Source organism: Trachurus trachurus (genome assembly GCF_905171665.1).
Source record: "Trachurus trachurus genome assembly, chromosome: 15".
NCBI lineage: Eukaryota > Metazoa > Chordata > Actinopteri > Carangiformes > Carangidae > Trachurus > Trachurus trachurus.
The window spans coordinates 3,215,125-3,239,185 of record NC_139906.1 but is presented as its reverse complement, the minus strand read 5'-3'; the positions used below and the strand labels follow the sequence as shown (position 1 = coordinate 3,239,185).

The following is a 24,061-nucleotide window of genomic DNA, read 5'->3' as shown; positions in this document are numbered from 1 at the left end:
AGATTTAATCATGATGTCCTTATTATCACGTGAATGCAGCAGCAGCAGCGCCACATACATACACGCCAATGAGCACCAATCCAACCAATCACAGCTGGAATGTGAAGCGGGTCTCGACGCTGATTGGCCGAGCCGCCTGTCAGTCACGTCGCAGGGCGTCGCCCCTCGCGGGCAGCAGCAGCTGTCAGAGAGAAGCAACTGAACTCACTCTCCAACCAACGGCGACAACACGGTGCTGGACTGACCGACTGTAGTGTCACCTCAACGGACACCACCACGGATGAATCTCGGTCGTTACCGGGCAGAGATGGTCCTCTAACCGACGGAGGTGAGCGGGAGCATTTCCGTTTGTTTTTTTAATCGTTTATTCGTACCACCAGATGTGTCGCGTTGAGGATTATCATTTCCCCTGCTAACGGTAACTAACGCCGTGTTTCCAACTGATGTTTTTAGCATTTTTTAGCTACCTGGTGGCTAACGCTAACGGTCCGCGAAGAGAGCCGTTAGCTTCTCGTGCTCTTTGACGTCGTGGGACCTTAACGTCACTTTGTTTACGGTGTCGTTAACGTTAGATAATAATATGTGAAAATCTCCCGCCGTTAAAATAAAGCAGGTGTTGACTGGAGGAAACTGTAGCTAACGGTGGGTTCAGGTTCATACACAGCAGGGGCGGTGCGGGCTTTTAAGGGGCCCTGGGCAGGTAAATAGCCCCCACCACCCCCTGTACTGTAGGATGTTTATATCTACATAATAATTATTAGAACAACCTATAAACAATCATACAGTAACAGATTGAAGAGAGCCTAAATATTACACTGTTATCTTAAAGGGACCACCAGGAGTTTTGGAAAAGCGAAGCGTTTTCACACTACATTTATGAGCTTCCGCGCGCACCGTGAAATTCTTTGACCGGCGCAAGACAGACTCTCTGTTTTCATTCATCAAGAATTAAAGTCAGGGGTTCGAAGACGATCACATACCGTCGTAGTTCCCACCATAAACGGCGATTCGGCGGTGTTATTCTCATGACTCGCCACAAAACCGAAAGTAAGGAAACGCTGGTCGGCTCGACCAGAATTTCCACCACCACTAATAATAACAAAATAACGATAGAGACAAAACGATATATTTATCAAAAATGGGCCCATTAACAAGTGTGGGTAGCGTAGATTCATCCACATTAATATAAGACTTTTTTATTGTCACAGAATTTTTCGTTCTGCCGATGGAGAAACTCCTCGTTGTCCCTTTAAACCTAGTTTTCGCCTCGCTCTACTCGTGGGAGTATTTGTGTCAACTCGCGTTACTCGCGCACATTCACCAAAAGAGGAGATCGGTTGTAAAACCAAACGCCCTCATGTCTGAGTTAATAATATCATTGGAGCTCCTCGGTAAATTTCACCACCTTCTCCCGGAGTTTTCACGTAATCGGAGCATTCGTGTATTTTTATCTTGCCAAGACCGTCATTCGCACTGCTGGCTCAAATTTGTGTTTATTCGCGTCTTGGCATTGACTTTGTATGTATTCTCGTTGTGTGAAAAATTTGCTTTGTGTCCAGTGTGAACACAGCGTTATTTTCCAAACAGAAAGAAAGTAGTCTTATTCTCTGAAATGGGAATGTAGCCTATGTATATAAGACCAGGACTCTGGACTAACTGCTGCTGACTGAGATGACCCAGAAAACTGGTTTATCTGAAACGGCAGGTCGAGGTATTACGAATGAACTTTGCTTATTTGGCAGCTTTTCATGGTTCCTTCCTTTCATCATCGCCCAAATCTAAATCCGTGATGCTGGTTCCCCCTGATGAAAGCACTTAATCCTGGTTCCTTTTAGTTTAGTTTCAAGATGCTGCAATTTATATTAAGTCTTTCTATGTTTCTGTTTCCCTCCAACTAGGCCTCTTTTCCCTTCTTACAGTACCTTTCTTTTTTTTCAGAGAGCTGACATTCCCCCAGCCAGCCCGTCGTCACCATGGACACCACCAACAACTATGTGCTGATCCATGGGAAGAACATATCCCATAATGCCATTGTGGGCTCCGCTGCTGGGGCCCACATGTCCATTGACAAACTGTTCCCAGCTCTCCTTGAGTGCTTCGGCATCATCCTGTGTGGCTACATCGCAGGCAGGTGAGTGGCTGCAGGTACACGCCGTTTATTTGTTTTTATTTTTTTATTTGTTGTGTTTTACCGCTCTTGTTTCCTCTGTTTGTTCCCGTGCGCAGGGCGGACATCATCACAGAGAGCCAGGCCAAGGGTTTGGGCAACTTCGTGTCAAAGTTTGCTCTTCCAGCGCTGCTCTTTAAAAACATGGTGCTGCTCGACTTTGGAAACGTCATCTGGGCGTTTCTCTGGAGCGTCCTGGTCGCTAAGGTCACCGTCCTTTCATCTCCATCATCATCACACTCCAATATCTGATTATTACCTGATCCTGATTATTATTTATTTTCTTCCTCTCTCTTTACTTATTTTTATTTATTTGTATTTTATTCTTATGTGCTAGTGTGGCTCCATCTATCCTCTGTCATTTATTTGCCATTTGCAGTAAAAACCGCATTGGAAAGCAATTGCGAGAGATTCACACTCAAGACATAGGACTGTGAAACATAGATAAATAATAAGACAGTTAGGTACAAACATAAAATAAGATAAGACGGACACTATCTTAAAATAAAAAATATCACACAATCTAAATTATTTGCCACATTGTTTATAATGTACAATGGCTCTAACACTATGGAGCTGGTAAAACCTGCTACTGGAGATTGGGATGAACTCACTAATAAACTAAAGCACCAAACAGCACTGATACTGCTGGGATTAAGCATTGACATTATCCCACCAAAATTGATTTATAAACTCTTCCTAAATTAGAAAATTCATGTTCTGTTGTTTAAAAATGAATTTGAACATGTTTTCTTTGAATTATTACTATTATTCAAGGTCTGAAAAGACGTAATATTTTTGTTTTTTTTTGACAAGTTGCCATTTTCTGCCAATAAATGCTCTAAATTACAATATTTTTTATTTCAATTGTGGAAGAAATGTTGGCAGTAGTTCATAGAATAAAACAAAAAAACATTCATTTTATTCAAGCACGTAACCAAAAATTGTAAAACCAGAGAAACTGATCGTTTTGACGTGACTTCCTGTGTGCAGGTGACGGTGTTCGTGCTGGTGTGTGTGCTGACGCTGATGGTGGCCAGTCCAGACACCAGGTACAGCAAGGCCGGTCTCTACGCCATCTTCGCCACGCAGAGCAACGACTTCGCCTTGGGATATCCCATAGGTGAGTCAAACACCGACACCAACGCTGAGCAGTGACAGGAAACTACTCAGTCAGTTTCATTTGTTTATAAATTATTATTATTATTATTAATACTGTTATTAAGCCTTTATTTTGAACATATAAGGTAGTATAAAAGGAGACTGACAGAAGTGGGTCACGTGGGTCCAGAGTCAATGCTGATCACTATAACCGATTTTTTATTATTTCACCTCCATTTTTTATGCAGAACATCATTTAAAATGCCATTTGTATAGTTTTTCTCTCATCAGCTCCAAACACACCCGTCTGCACTTTGATTATGAACCACATCAATTGTGTTTGCACATATTTTCATTCATAAAATGACCAAAAAATAAACACTATAAGTGGATTTACTACTGATTACTATAAACTAATTATTTAAACAGCATTTGTATAGAAATGATCCTGTCCCAATCCTTTTGATCCATATGAGCGGTTTATTACTATATCCGTGATCACTATAAGCGGCTTCCACTGTAATACAAAACAAATAAAATTTATAAAATATATCCATTAACAGTCTTAACATGCTCGAAAGGGAGTAGGAAGAAGTAAAATATGAATATAATCCTACCCCTTGTCATTTTTATCATATTATCCTCTAATAATTATTGTCAATATTAGGCAAGGCAAGGCAAGGCATCTTTATTTATACTGTATAGCGCTTTTCATGCCAAGGCAACTCAATGTGCTTTACATAAAGACAAAACATTAAAAAAAAAGAAGCATAAGACAGAATAAAAACAAACAAAACACTAAAAACAGAGTTAAAAGCAAGAGCAAATAAAAGTAAAAGAAAATAGATAAAGTCTTAAAAGAGCTCAGCTATAAGCACGTGAAAAAAGAAATGTTTCTAACCTGGATTTTATATTACTTATAAAGATATTGAAAAAAAAGTATATATATTCTATAAGAATATAGAAATCTATTTGAAACCTACATACACCCATTAACAGACCTATATACAGTCATATTCAGCCAATATTTTTTTTATTTTACCTTTATTTTACCAGGCAGATTGCTTGAAATAAAAAAAATATTGAAATTTTTTTTCAAGCGAGGCCTGACAAAATATTATATAATATATAATATAAACAAATATATATAATATAAACAAAGAGGATGCATCTCTCTCTCTCTCCTTCCAGTCGATGCTTTGTACCGCAGCACTTACCCAGAATACCTCCAGTACATCTATCTGGTCGCCCCGGTCTCCCTCATGCTCCTCAACCCCATCGGCTTCGCTCTGTGTGAGGTGCAGAAGTGGAGGCAGGCCAGCCACGCGCAGCACAGCACGCTAAGCATCCTGGGAGTTGTAGTCTTACAGGTGTTGAAGAACCCGATAGTTTTCATGGTGATGGTGGGAATCGTCTCCCACTTCGCGCTGGGCCAGCGTATTCCCGCCGTGCTGTCGGAGTTCATCGACGGCCTCGCCAACTCCTTCGGAGGAGCAGCCTTGTTTTACCTCGGCCTCACAATGGTGAGTTTAACTTATTAGTTTTAAAGCTGCTTGGTGTTAAAATACTTTGTAATTTAATAGTTATATTAAAGGAATAGTTCACCAAAAATGAAATTCAGTCATTATTGACTCACCCTCATGCTGATGAATACTCCGGAGTAGTTTTTTATTCCTTTATTGCATCTGGAGACCCGGGAGGCCGGTTCCTAGTCCAACGAAAACTTTATATGAGATTAATAGGGCCCGACACAAAAATGTCCATAAAACTACACAAAAAAAACATTTAATATTCCTCCACACTGCTCGTCCACTGCAATCCAAGTGTCCTAAAGGGAGATAGTCAAGAGATTACTGGAAACTACGTAATTTAGGACATTTTTACAGCCTAAACAGTCCTGTATTGAATTTGAAACGCACGCAGACGTGACCAGACTTGCTTAAATGACGTTGTTTCCAGTAAACTCTGGACTATCTCCCTTCAGGACACCTGGATTGCAGTGGACGAGTAGTGTGGAGGAATATTAAATGTTTTTTGTGTAGTTTTATGGACGTTTTTGTGTCGTGCCCTATTAATCTCATCTCAAATTTTCATTGGACTACAAAAAAAACCCTCCCGGGTCTCCAGATGCACTTTGAGGAATAAAAAACTACTCTGGAATATTCATCAGCATGAGAACATGAATTTCATTTTTTGGTGAACTATTCCTTTAATTAAACTTTTAACAAGATGGAGGAACTGATCAGTGTGAGATAATCTGTGTTTTGTGTGGCAGGTCGGCCAACTTAGAAAATTAACCAGAGACACTGGAGTCGCCTTGATTCTCCTCATCACAGCCAAACTGTAAGTGCATCTGGGATGGTGTGTGTGTTTGTGTGTGTGTGTATGTGTGTGTGTGTGCTGGATATTGAGAGAGGACCCAGGTTAATTATATATGAATACATGTGTTTTGATCGGGATTGTTGTGCTATTACTTTTCACTAAAGAGTAGCCTACACATGTTTCGCGACGTAACTCATGAAAAACTGCAAAAAAAAAATTCCCAAAGAGAATGAATGGGAGGTGAAAAGCCTCGTCCTCTTCGTCATCATGTGACCTTCTGCCTTTAGCCTGGTGATGCCGCTGGTCTGTAAAGACATGGTGGACATCCTGGACGCGGGAGAGACCAACAGCACCAGCGCCAACCACACCAGTCTGTCCAACTTCGCCTTCCTCTACGGCGTCTTCCCCACGGCGCCCAGCGTGGCCATCTACGCCGGCCACTACAACGTGGAGCTGGAGGTGGTGAGTTGTCTCACTCCACACCTTAGACATTTTGTCTACAAAAAAAATGTAGTTTTTTCCCTCAGTGTACAGCCAGTGCCAGCACGTTTGAGGATTTTTACTACTTTTCAAACAGCCACAGAATATGTTATGCTATGACTAAAATGACACAGAATATTTCAAATGAAAGGGGAGACTCTCTACTTTCACCAGGAAAGAAAGTGAGTTCGTAGCATGTTCCATTTTTTAGTTATCCTCATTTGAATACAGCATGTTTTCTCCAAACTCTGCATTCTGGGAGGATAATTCTGAGAAAAACAGGTTTAAATCAAGGAGATATTTTCTAGCAGAACTCTCTTTTGAACCTTCTATTTTTGGAGAGTTAATAATAATAACATTTTATTTGAATAGGGACAGCGCATATTAATGAACATTGGTATATTAAAAAAAAAATACTGCTACAACGTGGAGCTGGAGGTGGTGAGTTGTCTCCCTTCACACCTTCACAACGTGGGATGGAAACCTTTCACATCTGACCCGAGACGGTACCGGTGTACAACAACTGAAGTGCGTTTGAGAGGAGTGGACAGACCGGGCAGGAACAACCAGCCGAGAGGCGTCTTGTCGGTCCTCGGCTGTCTTTAACTCATTGGCTGCCATTGACGTCTATAGACGTCAATCTAATTACAACCGTTCACTGCCATTGACGTCGATAGACGTCAATTGCGTTTTTCAACGGGAGGGGCTGGAGGATGGTCTGGTGGAGCTTGTCCATCAATATCAGGCTTGTAAACTAGTGTAAAGACGTGTAGCTGTCCTGTAGGTGGCAGCAGTGCCCTCTTTGGATGAGAGATCAGCATTGATTATGAGAAGAAGCGAGATGACAAGAGATATAAGAAACTTATCGGAGCCTATGTGTTCCGCACGTTGGCACATTATGTACCGTATGTGTCGCGGTAGTTCGGAGAGGAAGAGGGTCGCGATCGTGAGAAAACGACGGAGATCATTGAAAAAGACACAGACGACCGACACCGACGCTGGACACCGGTGATCAAGCCGGGCCGAGCGGCCGGTGAGAGAGTTAGCAGCTGACGGCTCGGTGACCCGGATTCGTCAGATGAGCAGTTCCGTCCGGATCAACCAGGAGCAGCAGAGACTCGTCCCCACGCTCCAGAAAGACATGAAGGTAATAATATAATACATCAATGGTAAAAAAAATTAAATAAACTAACTTGCTAGCGAGCTAACTTTTACTGCTTAGAGAAGGGCGGATCGCTTTGATCGCCGGCGGAAAGCTTAAAAAAAAAAAACTCCACATCACACTGACTACAGCTATAAGAGATGTATTTTTATGGTAATTATATATATTTCTATAATTTACAGGTCGTGGATCAAGCAGTGGTCGACCATGGGGCAGAGGTCATGTGACAGCTACAAACGTACAAAAAAGTTTTTATATATTTTTTATAATATTTTTACTGATATTTGTAAATAAATTATTATTTTGCCATCAAAAGTCCTTTCTCTGTGTTGTTTTTGTTGTTTTATAGAAGGAGAACACTGTTCAGATGTGTGAGGTGTCACTAAAGCAAAAAATATCAACGTCAAAGTCACTGTTCTGCTTGACACGTTTCTTTCCACAAAAAGCTCGTTTTCTCAGTGTTTTGGTCAAAAACTGGTGTTTTTGGCGAAACCAGCCTATGTTCTACTGCTGTTTACAAAAGAACGGAAAAAGGTAGAAACAAACTTTTTTTTCCTATTGAACGAAGAGTCTACTCTTTCTCTTGGTAGTTTCGGTGTTTACATACATACATATAACACAATATTCTGTGGGTCTTATAAGATCGTTCAAAATGCTCTAAAATGGCTGGCAGTATGGGGCTCTCTGATCTGAAAATGGCTGGCAGCCAATGAGTTAATGTCTCGAGACGCCCTTTTCAATTTGTTTAAAGTTATTTGTTTGTGTTGAGGGAGGCTATGTTTGCATATTTGGCAACCAGAAAAACAATGTTTGATCTGGCGTTTATTTGGGATGGGCGTTAATACAAAAAATATTTTGCTACACCCAGCGGATAATTGGGACCGGCGGCGGTAAATTGGGAGTCGGCCATTATTTGAAGTTTTACGGTAGTCATCTAATCTATTGTTTTGTCTGAAAAAACGTTCGCTTTTTACTGTTGCAGAAGGAGAAACATGGAGAGACTCCTACAGCCATCAGAAAGTTCTGTGTGAAACTCTGTCAAATAAAAAAACAAATGAGCACAAACTCTCCAAGGTGCCGATATTGATGAGAAGCTACCGGAGAATATTGACATATTGACGAGAGGAGACTTCGTCCTCGTTTTGATGTGCTCTCATTCTGTGACGAGGACTTAATTGAACGGTACCGGCGTTGTGATGAGAAATACCTGTATAATATTCTCCGCTACCGATTCTCAGTCCGTGCTTTTATTTTTAAGCGACAGACCGGCTGTTTTTCAGTCGGTACCGGTATCCTTCGGTATCTTTTCTCATTTCAAATGAAGGACGAGAGAGAGAGACACTGATGCCATAATGCGAAGTGTGGAACCGTTTGACTTAATGTGAATTGATACTCGGTACTTAGGTGGGAATTCTGTTGGTACCAATATAAGTAGAGCATTCGGTATCGATAGCCATCCCTACTAGAGCACTGGAAAAGAGAGTAACGACACCACCATTGACTCCCGTGGTAAGGGTTTAAGGGTTTAAGGGTTTTGCGCCCCGAGTGGCAGGATATGGGTATTGCAAAAGCGCCCAGAAAACTCATTCACTCCAATGTATGTGTGTTGCCCACTTGCTTGTAAATTGATGAAAACGGCCGTGTTTTTGTTTTTAGGTGTCTTGGTCATATCAAATTATACTTATTATAATTTGTGTATTACAAAATGTAGATTGAAACATTAATGTAGACAACTATTTTTTTTTTTTTTTTTTTTTTTTTAACTAGCCTATGTGTTAATGTTTATCTGTAAAGGGTCCTCAATGATGCTATTAACGTGGGTGATCTATAAATGTCCTTAAATTATTGAAAACACCACACTTGCTCATTCACCAACAATGCAGAGATGTCAGTTCTTGGGCATTTTTGCAATACCCATATTCCTCCACCAGGAGGCGCTTCCATTGGACCCATGCGTGTCGTTACTCTCTTATTCCAGTGCTCTAATCCCTACTACTTCACACCAGGAAAACATCACATCCTCTTTCCATGTGTGTCTCTCTGCAGGTGACGTCGGGGATGGTGATCAGCACGTTCCTGTCGGCGCCCATCATGTACGTGTCGGCCTGGTTGTTGACCATCCCCCTGATGGACCCCACGCCTCTGGTGACGGAGCTGGAGAACGTCAGCTTCAACATCAGCATCGTCAGCCTCCTCGCTCTGGTGAGAGATCATTAGACCTGGTTAGATTCTTTAAAGGGATAGTTCAACATTTTGGCAAATTTAATTGTCGGTGCAAGCTATTTTTAGAACGGCGGAGCAGAGCCGTGAGCTGCTCAGAGCTACGCTACGGAGGCTCATGGGATTTCTTGGTTTATACACAATCCAACAATTCCACAATCCAACAACTCCACAACGCTCTGGTGGACAAGTTGTGACCTGCACATTCACCACGCTATGAGATAATAACACAACGTTACCACACAGAGTTGTTTTAGAGGGAAATACAGAGACTGCTTGATGAAAAACTGTCCCTGAAGGCCACGCGCATCAGTGGTTTTGCATGAATTTCCCTCTAAAACAACTCTGTGTGGTAACGTTGTGTTATTATCTCATAGCGTGGTGAATGTGCAGGTCACAACTTGTCCACCAGAGCGTTGTGGAGTTGTTGGATTGTGTTTTTGATGAGTTTGATGAGGGAAACCAAGAAATCCCATGAGCCTCCGTAGCGTAGCTCTGAGCAGCTCGCCGGGATTATGGCAATGGGCCAATTTGCCAAAATGTTGAACTATCCCTTTAAAATTAAATAAAACAGAATTCAAAGTGTGTGATGTGTGATTTGTGTTTGTGTCTCCTCTCAGGTCTGGACCATTGCAGTGATGTTACTCAGCAGGAAGTTTAACAGACTTCCTCACCTGTTTGCCTTAAACCTTTTCCTGGCTCAGGTCAGTCTCCATTTACAACTTCATCCACGCCTTTTAGTCTCCAGCTGTCAGTGGGAAATGCACCTGCAACAGTAGCATACAAGTACAGGAGGACATGTAAAGACTTCACAATGTACAAAAATATATATAAAACAAAAATATGTACTGTCTGTTATGTGCAAAATATTGTTTAAATAGAGAAAAATGTTGTTTGGTTGGAGATATTGCACGGTGTGGATGGATAGGCATGAATACAAGTAAATTAATAAAGCTTGTATGAACTGAGCAAGCTGAAAAACCAAAAAGAAAAGATTATTGATCCATCGTCTGTACTTCTAGTTCCTGGTGTGTGTCAGTATGATCCTGTGGAACTTCCTGGTGAAACAAGAGGACAATCTGCTCGGCAAAATCCTCACCTTCACTCTGCTCTACGGCTCTCTGTACAGCACCTACATCTGGACCGGTGAGTCTGTCTGTGTTCACAACCTGGGGATGAACGACTGTGGTTTCTGTTTCTGTTTCTGCCGATATCCAACGTGCTAACATTTTGGACGATTGATAAAGATAAAATATTTAGTATTTTAACAGGAATGCTCATAAAACAAATATCCTGTAACGTATGTGTGTGTGTGTGTTTTCAGGGCTGATCCCTCTGTGTCTGGCTCTGACGAACAGGGACGACATGTTGAGGCTCAGACCGGGAGTGTTCATGACTCTGGGCTGGGGGTACGTCACCGTCTCTAAGCAACACATTCACCGGCTCATAGAGATCAATACATTTTATTTTTATCATTTATCGCAGTCAACATCCAAGTTTTTCTGATATGCAGGATGACCAGACTGCATATCACTGCAAAAACTCAACATCTTTCCAAGAATATTTGTCTTATTTCTTGTCAAAATGTCTCATTTCTAGTCAAAACTAAACTCTTTCCACTTAAAATTTGCCTCATCACCTAAAAATTAACTTGTTTTTAGATAAATTTTCACTTGTTTCAAACTAATTTAAAGTTTTTTGTGCTTGTATTAAGGAAGAAAAACTTGATCCACAATTTTTCAACTTATTTCAAGTGAAAATATGCTTCAAAGAAAAAAAGTGTCTAAAAACAAGCTACTTTTTTTAATGTGACGAGTCTTATTTTAAGTATAATGAGATTTGTCTTGACTAGAAATGACATTTTGACTAGAAATAAGACAAATATTCTTGGTAAGATATTTGAGTTTTTGCAGTGCAAGCAGGTTGTGCTCAGAGGCTTTTATTGTGAAAGGACGAGAGGACAGGAACAGCACATATATAACACAATAGGGAATGAATGTTAGGAATTTCCTTGGTTTTAATAATCTGTGTGTGTGTGTGTGTGTGTGTGTGTGTGTGTGTGTGTGTGTGTGTGTGTGTGTGTGTGTGTGTGTGTGTGTGTGTGTGTGTGTGTGTGTGTGTGTGTGTGTGTGTGTGTGTGTGTGTGTGTGTGTGTGTGTGTGTGTGTGTGTGTGTGTGTGTGCAGCGTGCCCTTCCTCATGGTCGGCGGTCTCCTCGTAGCGGGAGAAAGGACTGAAACCTTGGACTCGGCCTTCTTCTACGGCCGAGCTCAGGTTAGAGACACACCTGCTGCAGCTCCACATCACTTGCTGTTTTCATACTGAATTCTTTATTTTTAGTTTTTTTTTTACTAACTACAAATACTAAAGTCTCTTTTTCTCCTTTTTCACTCCTTTTTCACTCCTTTTTCACATCTTAATAAAAGAAATTACACATGGGCAATAACTCCTCCTTTACTAACCACGAAAATAAAGAAAAGAGATATAATGCTCAAATAAGATGAAAGAAAAATTTAAATAAAGAAAGTTGACATTAAAAGCTGCTGGGTAGGGGAAGTATATAGTTCTTTATTCCCCCTACATTTCCTTTCATACACTTCCTGTATGAAAGGAAATGAGAAATGCTGTGGAGTGAATTTATAATTATCATCATTATCAAAACTGAATCACACTGAGGAAGCAGAGAAATACATTTACTTTTTACTTCTGCTTTTACTTTTACTTTCTGTAATATAGATAGATAGATAGATAGATAGATAGATAGATAGATAGATAGATAGATAGATAGATAGATAGATAGCAAATTATTATTTATAACATAATTATTTTTGTGTCATTTTAAGGGCTCCAACTTCCTCTTTTTTTTTATATATATTTGTGTTACAGCTCTTTTAATTTAACATTTAATTTTGTTTCTGTGGTGAGAACAGAAACTATATGCAGCAGAAAATTACGTTTATTTAAATGAAGAGGAGAGGAGACGCCACAGCTTTGATAACAGTTAAAAGTTATTTCCGTCACATACGAGGACCACAATTTTACACAATACAACAATCACAGCTTAATATAAACGTATTCCATATAGGCTACTGCAATAATACACAAATATTATGCATTAAAACCTCAACAAACAACTTAAAAAAATTTAAATTCTAACCATTTAAGACACGGGCCGCCATGTTTTGATGTTGTCGTGACATCAAGTCGGAAAGTCGGAGCTAGGGATGTCACGATTACTTGTTTTCACAATTAATCGCGGTATTAAACGCCACAATTATTTAACCGTAAAGGTTCCTAAATACCGTCACTTTCCAAAAAAGATTATCTCAGAACCATGTCGGCAGATCAGCGCAACATGTACAGAATGAAAACAAAGTTATACACAGTTACTGGGTTAAATTATGTTAACTCATTGAGTGCCGCGCTCCTTTCCAAAGTTTTAGTCAAGTGTACCGGCAATTTAGACCATTTTTGACGATTTTTGTAGAGCCACAGTGTATTCTATATTATTGCCACCAACACATACTGTAGCTCAATTGAAAGGTGAAACTTAATGCTTCAAGTGGCCACAAACCGTTTGTTTCTACGTGCCTCCGTTCCTGAGAAAAGTCAAGCTAAACATGGCTGGGTTTCACCAAAATCCCTCCTTTTTTTCTAGAAAAGGAGATGGAGCGTCTTTTATGAAAGGTGCGCTGTTTGTGTCTGTCGCTCTTCTGACACTCGCATTTCTGGATCAAAGGGCTCGTATAAGATAAATATACACAACAATTGTTGTTCTATTCACAAAACCACCATCGGGGGCGGGGGGGGCGCCACTAAACAACAATAACACAGACGCACCGTGCCGTGTCACAGCCTCTAGCCGCGGAGCGTGAGGGTCAGTCGGCCACCGCGGCTCGGGAAGACCGGTCCCGCCGGTGGTCGCGGTCCTTCTGTGGTTCGGGTCGGTGATGCCGGTCTGCTTTGGCCCAGAGACCATCAGATTTTACCGCGGGAGGACTTTGGGGAGGACACGGTGTTGCTCCAGCTGAAGACCGGGCGGACTGTCGGCTGAGAGCTTCCTGGTTCAGCTCCGAGCAGCTCGAGCAGCTGGAGCAGCAGCGCGGGTGAGAGCAGAGCAGCTGCAGAGCAGCTGCGCTGCATCTGCATGCAGAACTCGTTTGCAGAAGCCGAGTTATGATAAAAACTTCCAGATCATGAGCTGTCATGTGACTTTGATCGTCATCTATTTCAGTTCTCCTCGTCGTAGAGTCCCCAAATTTACATATAATGTGTATTAAAGTGTCTATTTTCATAATTAAAAAAAAAAAGCAAAAAACGTAAAATTACGTTTTTGGCACTCAACGCATGGGAACGAAAAACGAGAAATTACGTGGTTGGCACTCAATGAGTTAATGTCAATTTACCAAACGTAACACTGAACTGGTAGGAATTTAAATGTTAGCGTCTCATTTGTAAGAAAAAAAAAAAGATAAAATAAATACTTCAAACATTTCCTCTGAAGGATTAATAATTGGTCCTATATTTATAGATACTTTAAATAATTTGTTTATATAATTAGTAATGCAATTGACTATATTTGATGTTACGCATTCATAGTGTTGTAAAATTATTGAGTATAATAATTGTGATAATCGTGATTATTTCTCTGACAATAATCGTACCAAGAAAATCTATAGTCGTGACATCCCTAGTCGGACCTGAAACCTCTGAAAACCGAGTTTCCGACCTGTAATGTCCGAGTTCAACGCCGATCAATTCGATTTTGAGAACTCGGAGCTAGTTTTTTTCCGACTTCGGAGTTGTCTTGAACTCTCCGCTTTGAAAACTTATTAGACGTTGAATCTGTGAGTAAATCTCTGTGTGTTCTCCATCAGATCATCTGCTCGGCCGTGGTTCTGGCCGTCAGCCTGCTGCTGGGAGCGGTCTCCCTGATGGGTCTGAGTCAGGGCGCCCGGGAGGAGAGCGGCTACCAGGCGCTGAGCCGAGCCGGCGTGATGGGCGTCGGCGAGGAGCTGAGGCCCCCCGCTGGTCTGGAGGACTCACTGCAGTCACAGCAACAACAACACACACCGCCTGTGGACTCACCAGCTGGCAGCATCAACAACTCAGGTACAACACGGCTTTAGATGAAACGGACTGACATGAACGACTCTGAGGCCGACGATACACAGTTAACTGTTGTGCTGTTGTGTTGTGTTGTTGTGTTATCAGACATCCACAGTTTCTCTCCGCTCCAGTCTCTACCCGACATGATCGCCAGTACACAACGGGATCACACAAACAACACAGGTAACAATTTTAATCTTTTTTTCTTTTTCTAAAACTCATTTACTTCCAAAACAAACCTGTCAAAGTTTAGTTTCATGATAATGATCTTATGTAGAGAGTGGAGCAGAGGGAAGTTCACATATTTCCTTCTTTAGAATAAAACTTAAAAAATATATACCAGCAGAAATCTGCAAAGTCAAGTAGAAAAATGAAAGATGGACTCTGTCATTTGAACTTTATGAGTCAAAACACAAACGTTTCAGCAGTGATTAACCCAATCTAAGGTCAAGATAAATAACTAAAACATATTTTGATTTTGTTTTATATTCTATGATACATGAAATTTCTGAATATGACACATGTAATCATTAAGAAATTCGAATAACGTCATATATTGACAAATGTGTTTAGTGGTATGGTAGCTTATATTATTGACATGATATATAAATATATACATAGAGAGAGAAATGTTTAAAATAACTGAGAAATAACAAGAAAAACATTTTTAGGTATTTAATAAACGCATATACTTAAATAAAAGTACCGGTATATTGTTAGAAATTGAAATTCTGGATATAGATATATTTGAAATATGTGCATGTATGTTATAATGATACAGAGACAAACTGGTCTCCACAGTCGCCCTGTTGTTGTATTGCAGCAGTAACGTGTATTTCCCCTCCAGGCCTCAGTGGGGCGCTGTGTGCTGTGTGTAACATGTAGTTCCCCTCCAGGCCTCAGTGGGGCGCTGTGTGACGGCCTGCAGCAGAGCTCCGCCTCCTCCTCGGAGCAGCCGCTCAACCTGCCGCCGCCCGGCCAGCAGCCGCCCGACGAGAAGCAGACGGTCCGACACGTCCTGCTGTGTCTGCTGCTCAGCGTCAGCCTGCTGGCGGTGAGGACCATGATGTCATCCACACTAACCACGTTTACATCCACACGTTTTTATTCCCATTAAAGCAGAAGTAAGCGATCCGGTCGTTTTCGCTAATGCTGCGTTCCAGGCAGGCTTTTGAAACCGTAAATTACAGCTTCAAGTCACAACTTACGACTTTGTAGCGTTCCAGGCAACCCACTCGTGTTTTTCCGACCTGTTTTACCTGTGAAAGTCACTATAACGGCCACTCGTAACTTCTGACCTGTGAACTCGTACCAGATCAAACTGGTACCACTTCACAGGTCGGAGAAACACGAGGTACGGTCTGCCTTGAATGCACCATAACAGTCCTCGTCCCTACGTCACCACATTCACGGCGTTCCTTGGCTGCACACACAGCCCTGCATGCCGTTCTCTCTCCTCATTGGATAAAAACTGTAGGATACGATAAATGTTTTCTCCTGGGCTCAGAGCAGAGCAGAGGGACTGAGAGACCCGTGTTTCGGTCCAAACACTCTATGTAAGTGATTGCTGTCGGAAGATATAACTATTTAAGACTTATATTAACACAAATATATCACTCACTTCTGCTTTAAGCAATATCGAATTAAATATCGATAATACGGTCGATTTCATCGGATTTTCTCTTGATCGTTACAAAGTTCATGTGACAAATTCTGATGGAAACAGTTCTTTGCCAGATAAAATGTGAGTTGCGATCGTGTTTTATGTCGACTCTGCAACGTAGGCTATTCCCAGCTGTTCAAAAACCGCTGTGTTCTGATTGGTCCGTTCGTTTCTCTGCAGAACCTGTCCAGCTGCCTGTGGTGGCTGTTCAACAAAGACCCAGGGAGGCTTTACCTGGAGCTGCAGTTCTTCTGCGCCGTGGCAAACTACGGACAGGTGTGTATAGTGTGTATAGTTTGTGTGTGTGTGTGTGTGTGTGTGTGTGTGTGTGTGTGTGTGTGTGTGTGTGTGTGTGTGTGTGTGTGTGTGTGTGTGTGTTTCCAGGTGTGTACATTGACTCACCTGTCTCTTCTCTCTCTCTGTGTCTCAGGGTTTCTTGTCCTTCGGGATCTTTGGTCTGGACAGACACCTGATCATCTTACCGTTCAAGAAGAGGTGAGAGGCTGAGGCCACGATTTCACTTTACAGTAAAAACAAAACAATCTCAATTCATCTGAACAACGGATGAAGCCCCTTTCTTGTTTTATTTTGTTGACCTATCAGGCTGCAGGCTCTGTGGCCGGTCAGGGACAGCGAGGACTTGAGTCCGTCGGCCGTACCTGAGGAAGTCAGACTCACCTGCACCCAGTTCGTCCGCTACCACAAAGACCAGTGTGTGCAGGACATCGTACACACACGCAGGTATGAAGTGCTGATGTGTGTGTGTGTCATAGACCATTTAGATTTTTTTTGCTTCATATCTCCTGTTTAATCTGATCTTTATTTTACACATTAAAGGTGGAAATGTTGTGTTATTATTTTATATAATTGACCTTTTGCTTGAGTGCAGTTTGCAGATACAAGTAATTAAATAGTAGATATCTCTCACTGTGACTGTGAATGCATGTTTTAACTGTTTCATTAACACACAGACCTGAGTAGAGATTAAAGGCCCGTACACACCGGGGACGAGACACATGAAAGACACGAAATTTCTGATTACAAACCAAAGTTTGTGGTTCTTCCCTTCCACGTCGTGCCTTAAAGGGATAGTTCAACATTTTGGCAAATTCGCCATAATCCCTATAGTCATAGTAGTGGACTACGCTAATTACCTTTTATGTCAGATTTTTGCTGCGTAACATTCGCGGTCTGAGTGAAAGGACTCATGATGAAAATAAAGAGTCTGAAAAAAATAATATTGACGCACAAATTACTTACATGAAAAATTCGTCCCTGGTGTAAAAAGGTGTTAAATCTATAAACCTGTGTTTTTCTTATTTACTATCAGGGTCCAAAACTAACACTCGCCACTCGCCAATTACGGGTAGATTTTGTCTCTGGCTGGTAAATTTTTAAGACCACTCGCCACTCTGGCGAGTTATTTTTTTTTACCGACGAAAACTTAAATATTGATTGAGAATCGTATATAAGACCTAAATTACACGTCAAATAATACTGATAGCAATATACTGGTTGGTAAAAAATTTCACTTACCAGCCAGCCAAAAAGTTAGTTTTGGACCCTGTTTACTATGTTTTTTTGAAAACTAACAACACTAAAACTCTCTCAGTGGATTTTTAGTTTATTTTTCTCGGGTTCTTTTCTTTTCTTCCTTCTAACACATTAAAAACGTCTCTCCACTCTTTTCCCTCCTCCTTATTATTACCTCCTTTCTTCCCTCTGCTCCCTCCCTTTTTCCTTTTTCTTTTTCCTCTCCTCCATCGCCCTCTAGTGGCTCCGGTGAGAGTGTGAGCGCTTCGACAGGTGAATCCTTCCTCTGATAATGACAGGTTTGATGGAGGAGGAGGAGGAGGAGAAAGAGGAGGAGGAGTGGAGGCGGAAGAGGAAGAGGAGGAGCGACGACGCACGCATCATCAGGATCTTCAGATTCTGATCCACCAAACCCACGATCCACCTGAGATTTCCCACGATCCTCAGCACCTGCACCTCGCTCCATCATCATCAGCAGCAGCATCATCATCGGCGCCAGCGGAGACGATGGAGAGCGTGTTCCGCGGCAGCGACCTGGTGGACTGGCTGCTGCAGCGGCTGCTGTGCGCCGGGCGCCGCGAGGCCGAGCTCTACGGCGTGCGGCTGCAGCGCGGCGGCGTGCTGGACCACCGCACCGGACGCATCCGCTTCAGGGACGAGAGGACGCTGCTGTTCCGCTTCCTGCAGCAGCAGCAGCCGGACGAGGAGATGACGACACGGTGGAGACCAAGCCGGAGCGAGTCGAGACGGGAGGAAGTGAAGTGAAATAACGACTGGAAGCTGAGACTAGGGATGCACATTTAGAATTTTTTTTCTGACCGATAACCAACGCTTGTTAACCCATTATTAACCGTTAACCGATAAGATTAAGACGCTTGCGGCGCACGGCAAAACATTTTTTTTTTTAATTGATCGCTCCAATTTTTATTTATTTTTTTGCCGTTAAAGCAGAAGTAAGCAATCACTTACATAGAGTGTTTGGACTGAAACACGGGTCTGTCAGTCACTCTGCTCTGCTCTGAGCCCAGGAGAAAACTTTCCTCGTATCCTACAAGTTTTATCCAATGAGGAGAGAGAACGGCATGAAGGGGCAGTCCTCTCTGTGTGTGCAGCCAAGGGATGCGCTTGAATGTGGCGACGTAGGGACGAGGACTGTTAAGGCAACTCGTAACTCGTGTTTTTCCGACCTGTGAAGTCGTACCAGTTCGATCTGGTACGAGTTCACGGGTCGGAAGTTGTCCGTTATAGTGACTTTCACTGGGAAAACAGGTCGGAAAAACACGAGTGGGTTGCCTGGAACGCTACAAAGTCGTAAGTCGTGACTTGAAGCTGTAACTTACGGTTTCAAAAGCCTGCCTGGAACGCAGCATTAGCCAAAATGACCGGATCGCTTACTTCTGCTTTAAATACACACGTGCGCTGCAACAGAGCAGCGCCACATCCACTGTGCTCTGTCTCAGCTGATCGCGCTCATATGGAGGTTAGATCGTCCAATGTAGAACTGTTTTTATACAAAGTGCAGCCAAACACCAGGCTGAAGGAGCAGCAGAGCTCCTCTGACAGCTCCTCTGTGGAGCTGCAGGAGAGCTGCTGCAGGTGAACAGGCTGGAGAGCAGCCACGTCCTCTTTTTTTTTTTTCTCAGAGCCGTAGTTACATCTGATTCACATCTATGTCCATGTAGCTACATTTATTGTCTGACCTTCCTTCATGGGGGCTGCTGCACTGTCAGTCCTCCTGTGTAACTTTTTGCTGCAAAATATGACTGAAGGCACGTGAACTCTGCACGTGTCGACACGCCCCCATGAGTTGACGACATAAGGACCTAATAATAAAAAAAAAAAAACGATAGTATTAATCGGTCAAAGTTCTTTTTATCGGTTAACGGTTAAACGGTTAATCATGTGCATCCCTAGCTGAGACGGAAAAAAACAACGAGGAAGCAGCGACGTCGTCTTCCGTCCTGTCACAGGTGGATAAAACAAACACACTCACAGACAACGAGTAGAAACTGTCTCATAACGAAGACGTGAGTGAAGATTATTGATTATCGATCACCGTTAGATTACGTGTCTCCTCTGTCTCCGTTCAGACGATAAAACCGTTACAAATCTACGTTATTTACATTTTTTTTTCTTTCATATCAAGTCCAGACACTGAGCTGAAGACCAGTGAAAGGTTTCCGTCATATTTAATATTTCTGAGATCATCCAAGCTGTATGGTGGCTGAGGAGGTCCAAACCAAAATAACAAAATGTGAAAACACTTTAACAAAGCTTGAGACAAATTTACATGTTGGAAAAACATTTTTAGATATCAAAACAACAACAAAAAATCCAATAAAAACATTCAATATTATGTACAATAGGACTATTATTTGGTTATTGTCACTTTATTGTTCATGGGTGAACAATTACAAACTATTTGGCAAGACCACAAACCATTAAACCCAGTTATAAATACTGGTAATCCACATCAACATATGAAAACTGTGTTAAGTGATTTAGCAATTGAATTAGTTGTTGAATTAGCAGCCTAGTTGTAAACCTTTATAACGGATTGTCTTATTGTTAAGTGGCAGTGAATCATATAGTGATATCATAAAAAACTAAATTTACATCACAGTTAACACATTTACAAGTCCTGAAACACACGTTCACATTTCAGAAAACAGATTAACAAGACGTGAAAATTTAAATTTACAGATGACGTTAACCAGGTCAAGTCAAGTTCTCACTTCCAGCCAAAGATTTGGTCCGTTCCCTTTCCAGTTGATGTCATCTGTACATTGTAAATGTATCGTGCCAATTATAAAAGTTTTTTGCGTCTTGTTAATAATCTGTTATCCACAATGTAAATCAGGGTTCCCACTTGTCCTGGAAAACCTGGAGAACCTGGAAAATGTTTGACCAATTTTCCAGTCACGGAAAACACATGGAAAATTAGAAAAAAAAAAGTCAAATGTCCTGGAAAAGCTTCAGTTCTCCTGGAAAACGATTTACCACATCAGCTACCAGAGCTCCGTTTGCCGTTTTCAGACCTCACTAAGGATTTATTTATTAGTACCTAGTGAGAAAACTAGAGGCTTTGAGTTGATGAGTGTTTCCAGTGTTCGATCCCTTGTTTGTGTTGTTCTATGATAAATTCATAGGAATTTCTAAGCGTGTTACTGTAAGAGATTATTTCATAACTTAGAGCCATAGACTGCACATCTTTAAACCAGACCTCTGGGGCTGAGAGAGGAAGAAACACAGAAACAGAAATGTACAAAGTAAGGTACAACTGTCAAAAAGAAGTTACACTTCTCCAAAGCATGAACGGGACAGAGGATGTGTAATAACATGTCTGTCAGTCTGTAGCTGCTGAAAATGTCCTGGAAAAGAGTGGGAACCCTGTAAATGTGTTATCATGATGTAATTTTGCATTATGATATGTAAAACAAACATTTTTTTTTCCAAAACGTAAATGTGTCTCAAGCTTTGTAAAAGTGTTTCACACTTTGTAACGCTGGTTTGTCCCTCCCTGGCCACCGTACGGCTGTGAATCGTGGCCATATTGATCACGTATTGTGATAAAAGCCTAAAGGTATTACAGTATTTCTTTATTAAAGGCCATATCGCCGCTCACTGACGTCAAAGCAGAAGGTGAAACGAGCGCTCCCTCCTCCTGGCATCGGACCGACTTTGATTATAGATTTTATTTTTTATTTTCGTTTAACCCAGAGGTGTGAGCAGAGAAATCAGTGGATTTCCCATGTGCTCATGTGAACGACTGCTCCTGAACGCATCATGGTGAACCTGCCTGTTGTTATTTCAGTGTTGGATTTTTTTTTTTTTTTTTGCACGTTGTGTCTTTGAACCACTGGTCTTCTTCTTCTTCTCCCTGCATGAACCGACTGAAGAGCAGCACAGACGTCTGTTCTGCTCGGCACTGAAACTCTTTGCACTTGAACTCAACAACAACAACAACATCCATCATTGTTTTTTGTTTTGTTTTGTTGATTTTCTCATTTTAAATTATGCAACTCGTGAGTTTTTATTTTTGCCTTTTCAGCCAAACCTTCTTCTTCGCACTGAGCCGAGGCCAAAACCTGAAGAACTTGACTTTTTTGTTTTGTTGCCACTGAGTCGAACCTGAAGTATTTTTTCCGAGCCCTTTATTTACGATGTTTCCTGAACGTAGCTCACTCTACAAAAAAAACCACTACTGAAGTGTTCACACTTTCTACACGACTTACATTTGTGATATTGTTGCTGTGAAGGTCAGAAGGTCGCAGAAGACGACCACGTTTAAAGGGATAGTTAGCATTTTTTAAAGTGGGGTTGTATGATCTACAAATAGCCCCTAAGTACTTTAATTGCTAACCAACTGCTGATCGGCGGGCGCTAACCCTGGGCGGAGGGATACGTGAGTTGGTTAGGTCCAAATAAAAACTGTGTTTTTCCTGCACTTTGAAGGGCTGGAAAAAATTATATTATAGCGAACAATGGAACTGTGTTTTTTTTTTTTTCAGGTAAAACCTCTTTTAGTCCGTGAAAATAGGCCGTTTCTTTGGGTCCATTCACAACAATGTATGTTGTAAATCTCTGGGCAGGGCTATTATGGGCTGGCGTTGCTAACGGGAGGAGTGCAGAGAGTCTTCTACTGCAATTAAAGTACTTAGGGGCTATTTGTAAATCATACAACCCCACTTTTAAAAAAAATGCTACTATCCCTTTAAGTTCACGCAGTTCACATCAGGTCCTTGTTGTGCCTGTCTCTGCCAGTGTCAAGGTGTGTGTGTGTGTGTATGTGTGAGTTTCTGTGAGGTGTGTGTGTGTGTATGTGTGAGTTTCTGTGAGATGTGTGTGTGTGTATGTGTGAGGTTTTAATGAGATGTGACTGGTGCTGCTGTAACTGTGGATGTTTTTGTTTTAAAGCGTGTTGCTGTCAATCAGGGTCGATGACTGTGTGACCTTCAAGGCACTAATAAAAAAATTAGAAAAAACTGTTTGCATCCAAAACCGCCACAAATTGATGTTTTTCCTGTTTTCTGTCAATTCAAAACTAAACCACAGACTTGTTTTATCTTTAAATTGTCCAAAGTTTATTGTAATTTTTTTGTTCAAAAAGCAGATTTTCTTTTCAACTATTTGTGAAGAACAAAAAAATCTCTTGTACATCACTTCATTGTGCCAAAAAACAACAACTCACTTTAGTCTATGTAGCTATCAGAGACACCATTACATACCGTTATAAATTATATATTCAACTACAGTCTTGATACAATATAGGATTTGATATCCAAACCTAAAGCGCATCTTGAAAGAATAATGAATCTCAAGTACACAGAGGGTGAAGCAGGTCAATGAAAAGCTTTGTATCGTTAGTGAATAAATTGTAATATAATAACAATAATAACTTTCAACAGTATGTGTTATTGTTATTATATTACACTATTATTATAAGTAAAACATTTTTATCATAAGCTGTATAATCACATTTGCATTTTCACCTGGTGTCCGGTTGTTACACATATTTGAGGCCAAGAACCTATACAGTTGTGAGCTCGCAGAAAGATTAACACAATTATTAATTATGTTAAGTATTTAGAGCTTTATTATACAACTTTACAACTGAAGAAATACACAACACAACACGCACAGACCATAAATACTGACTGGCTGATGTAGGAGATTAATTTATTTACATCATGTAGGAGGTTTTCAGAATCAGAATTGGATTTATTTGCCAAGTTTGCTGCATACTGTACATAAAAGGAATTTGACTCCAGTTTGCATAACTCTCTGACATTTACATAACAGACGTACAAGAACAACTGAACAATAATAAAAAAAAAGATAAGATAAATAAAGTGGCCAGATTGTACTGTACAGTCACATGTTGTACAAAGAGATAATGAGGTAGTGCCATTTAAAAAAATCCTGGATAGATTTTTGTACAAGTTATGAATGACATCTACATTGTATGGTTTACATTTCTATATATGAAGAGTTCATTTGCAAAAGCAGATAACTGTTTTTTTTTTTTAATTCAAAACAATTTTTAATTATTATTTACACCAGGTGAAATCAGTCAAACCAAAGTTGAGTGGCTTTGACCAAGGAGATGAGACGTTTCAAAACAGACGTAGCTCCAAAAAATAAAGCTTTATTGAAAACAACACTATGCAAAGAATAATTCAAAAGCATCAACTCATCTTTTTCAAAATGACACTTATCTGCTTTTGCAAATGAACTCTTCATATGTAAATACAGCAGGATTTGTATTGACAATATTTACAGCAGGTAGGGTGTGAGGATATGGA

The 24,061-nt window shown here is 41.0% G+C and overlaps 1 protein-coding gene across 2 annotated transcripts; it reads left to right on the top strand.

Moving 5' to 3' along the window:
- Positions 1-157: 157 nt before the first annotated feature.
- gpr155b (G protein-coupled receptor 155b) lies at positions 158-18,620 on the top strand. Of its 2 annotated transcripts, none has more exons than XM_083987748.1 (19): positions 158-328; positions 1,939-2,131; positions 2,227-2,374; positions 3,161-3,290; positions 4,460-4,791; positions 5,544-5,611; positions 5,878-6,052; positions 9,279-9,434; positions 10,073-10,156; positions 10,475-10,598; positions 10,777-10,861; positions 11,638-11,725; positions 14,329-14,563; positions 14,666-14,743; positions 15,457-15,614; positions 16,404-16,499; positions 16,654-16,718; positions 16,827-16,964; positions 18,056-18,620. In XM_083987748.1, exons 2-19 carry the CDS (start codon positions 1,974-1,976, stop codon positions 18,519-18,521), a joined length of 2,784 nt encoding a protein of 927 aa, XP_083843874.1. In that variant the 5' UTR covers positions 158-328; positions 1,939-1,973; the 3' UTR covers positions 18,522-18,620. The 2 variants fall into 2 exon arrangements, with proteins under 2 accessions (XP_083843874.1, XP_083843875.1); XM_083987749.1 differs by having other exon boundaries at positions 17,998-18,192.
- The last annotated feature ends 5,441 nt before the right edge of the window (positions 18,621-24,061 follow it).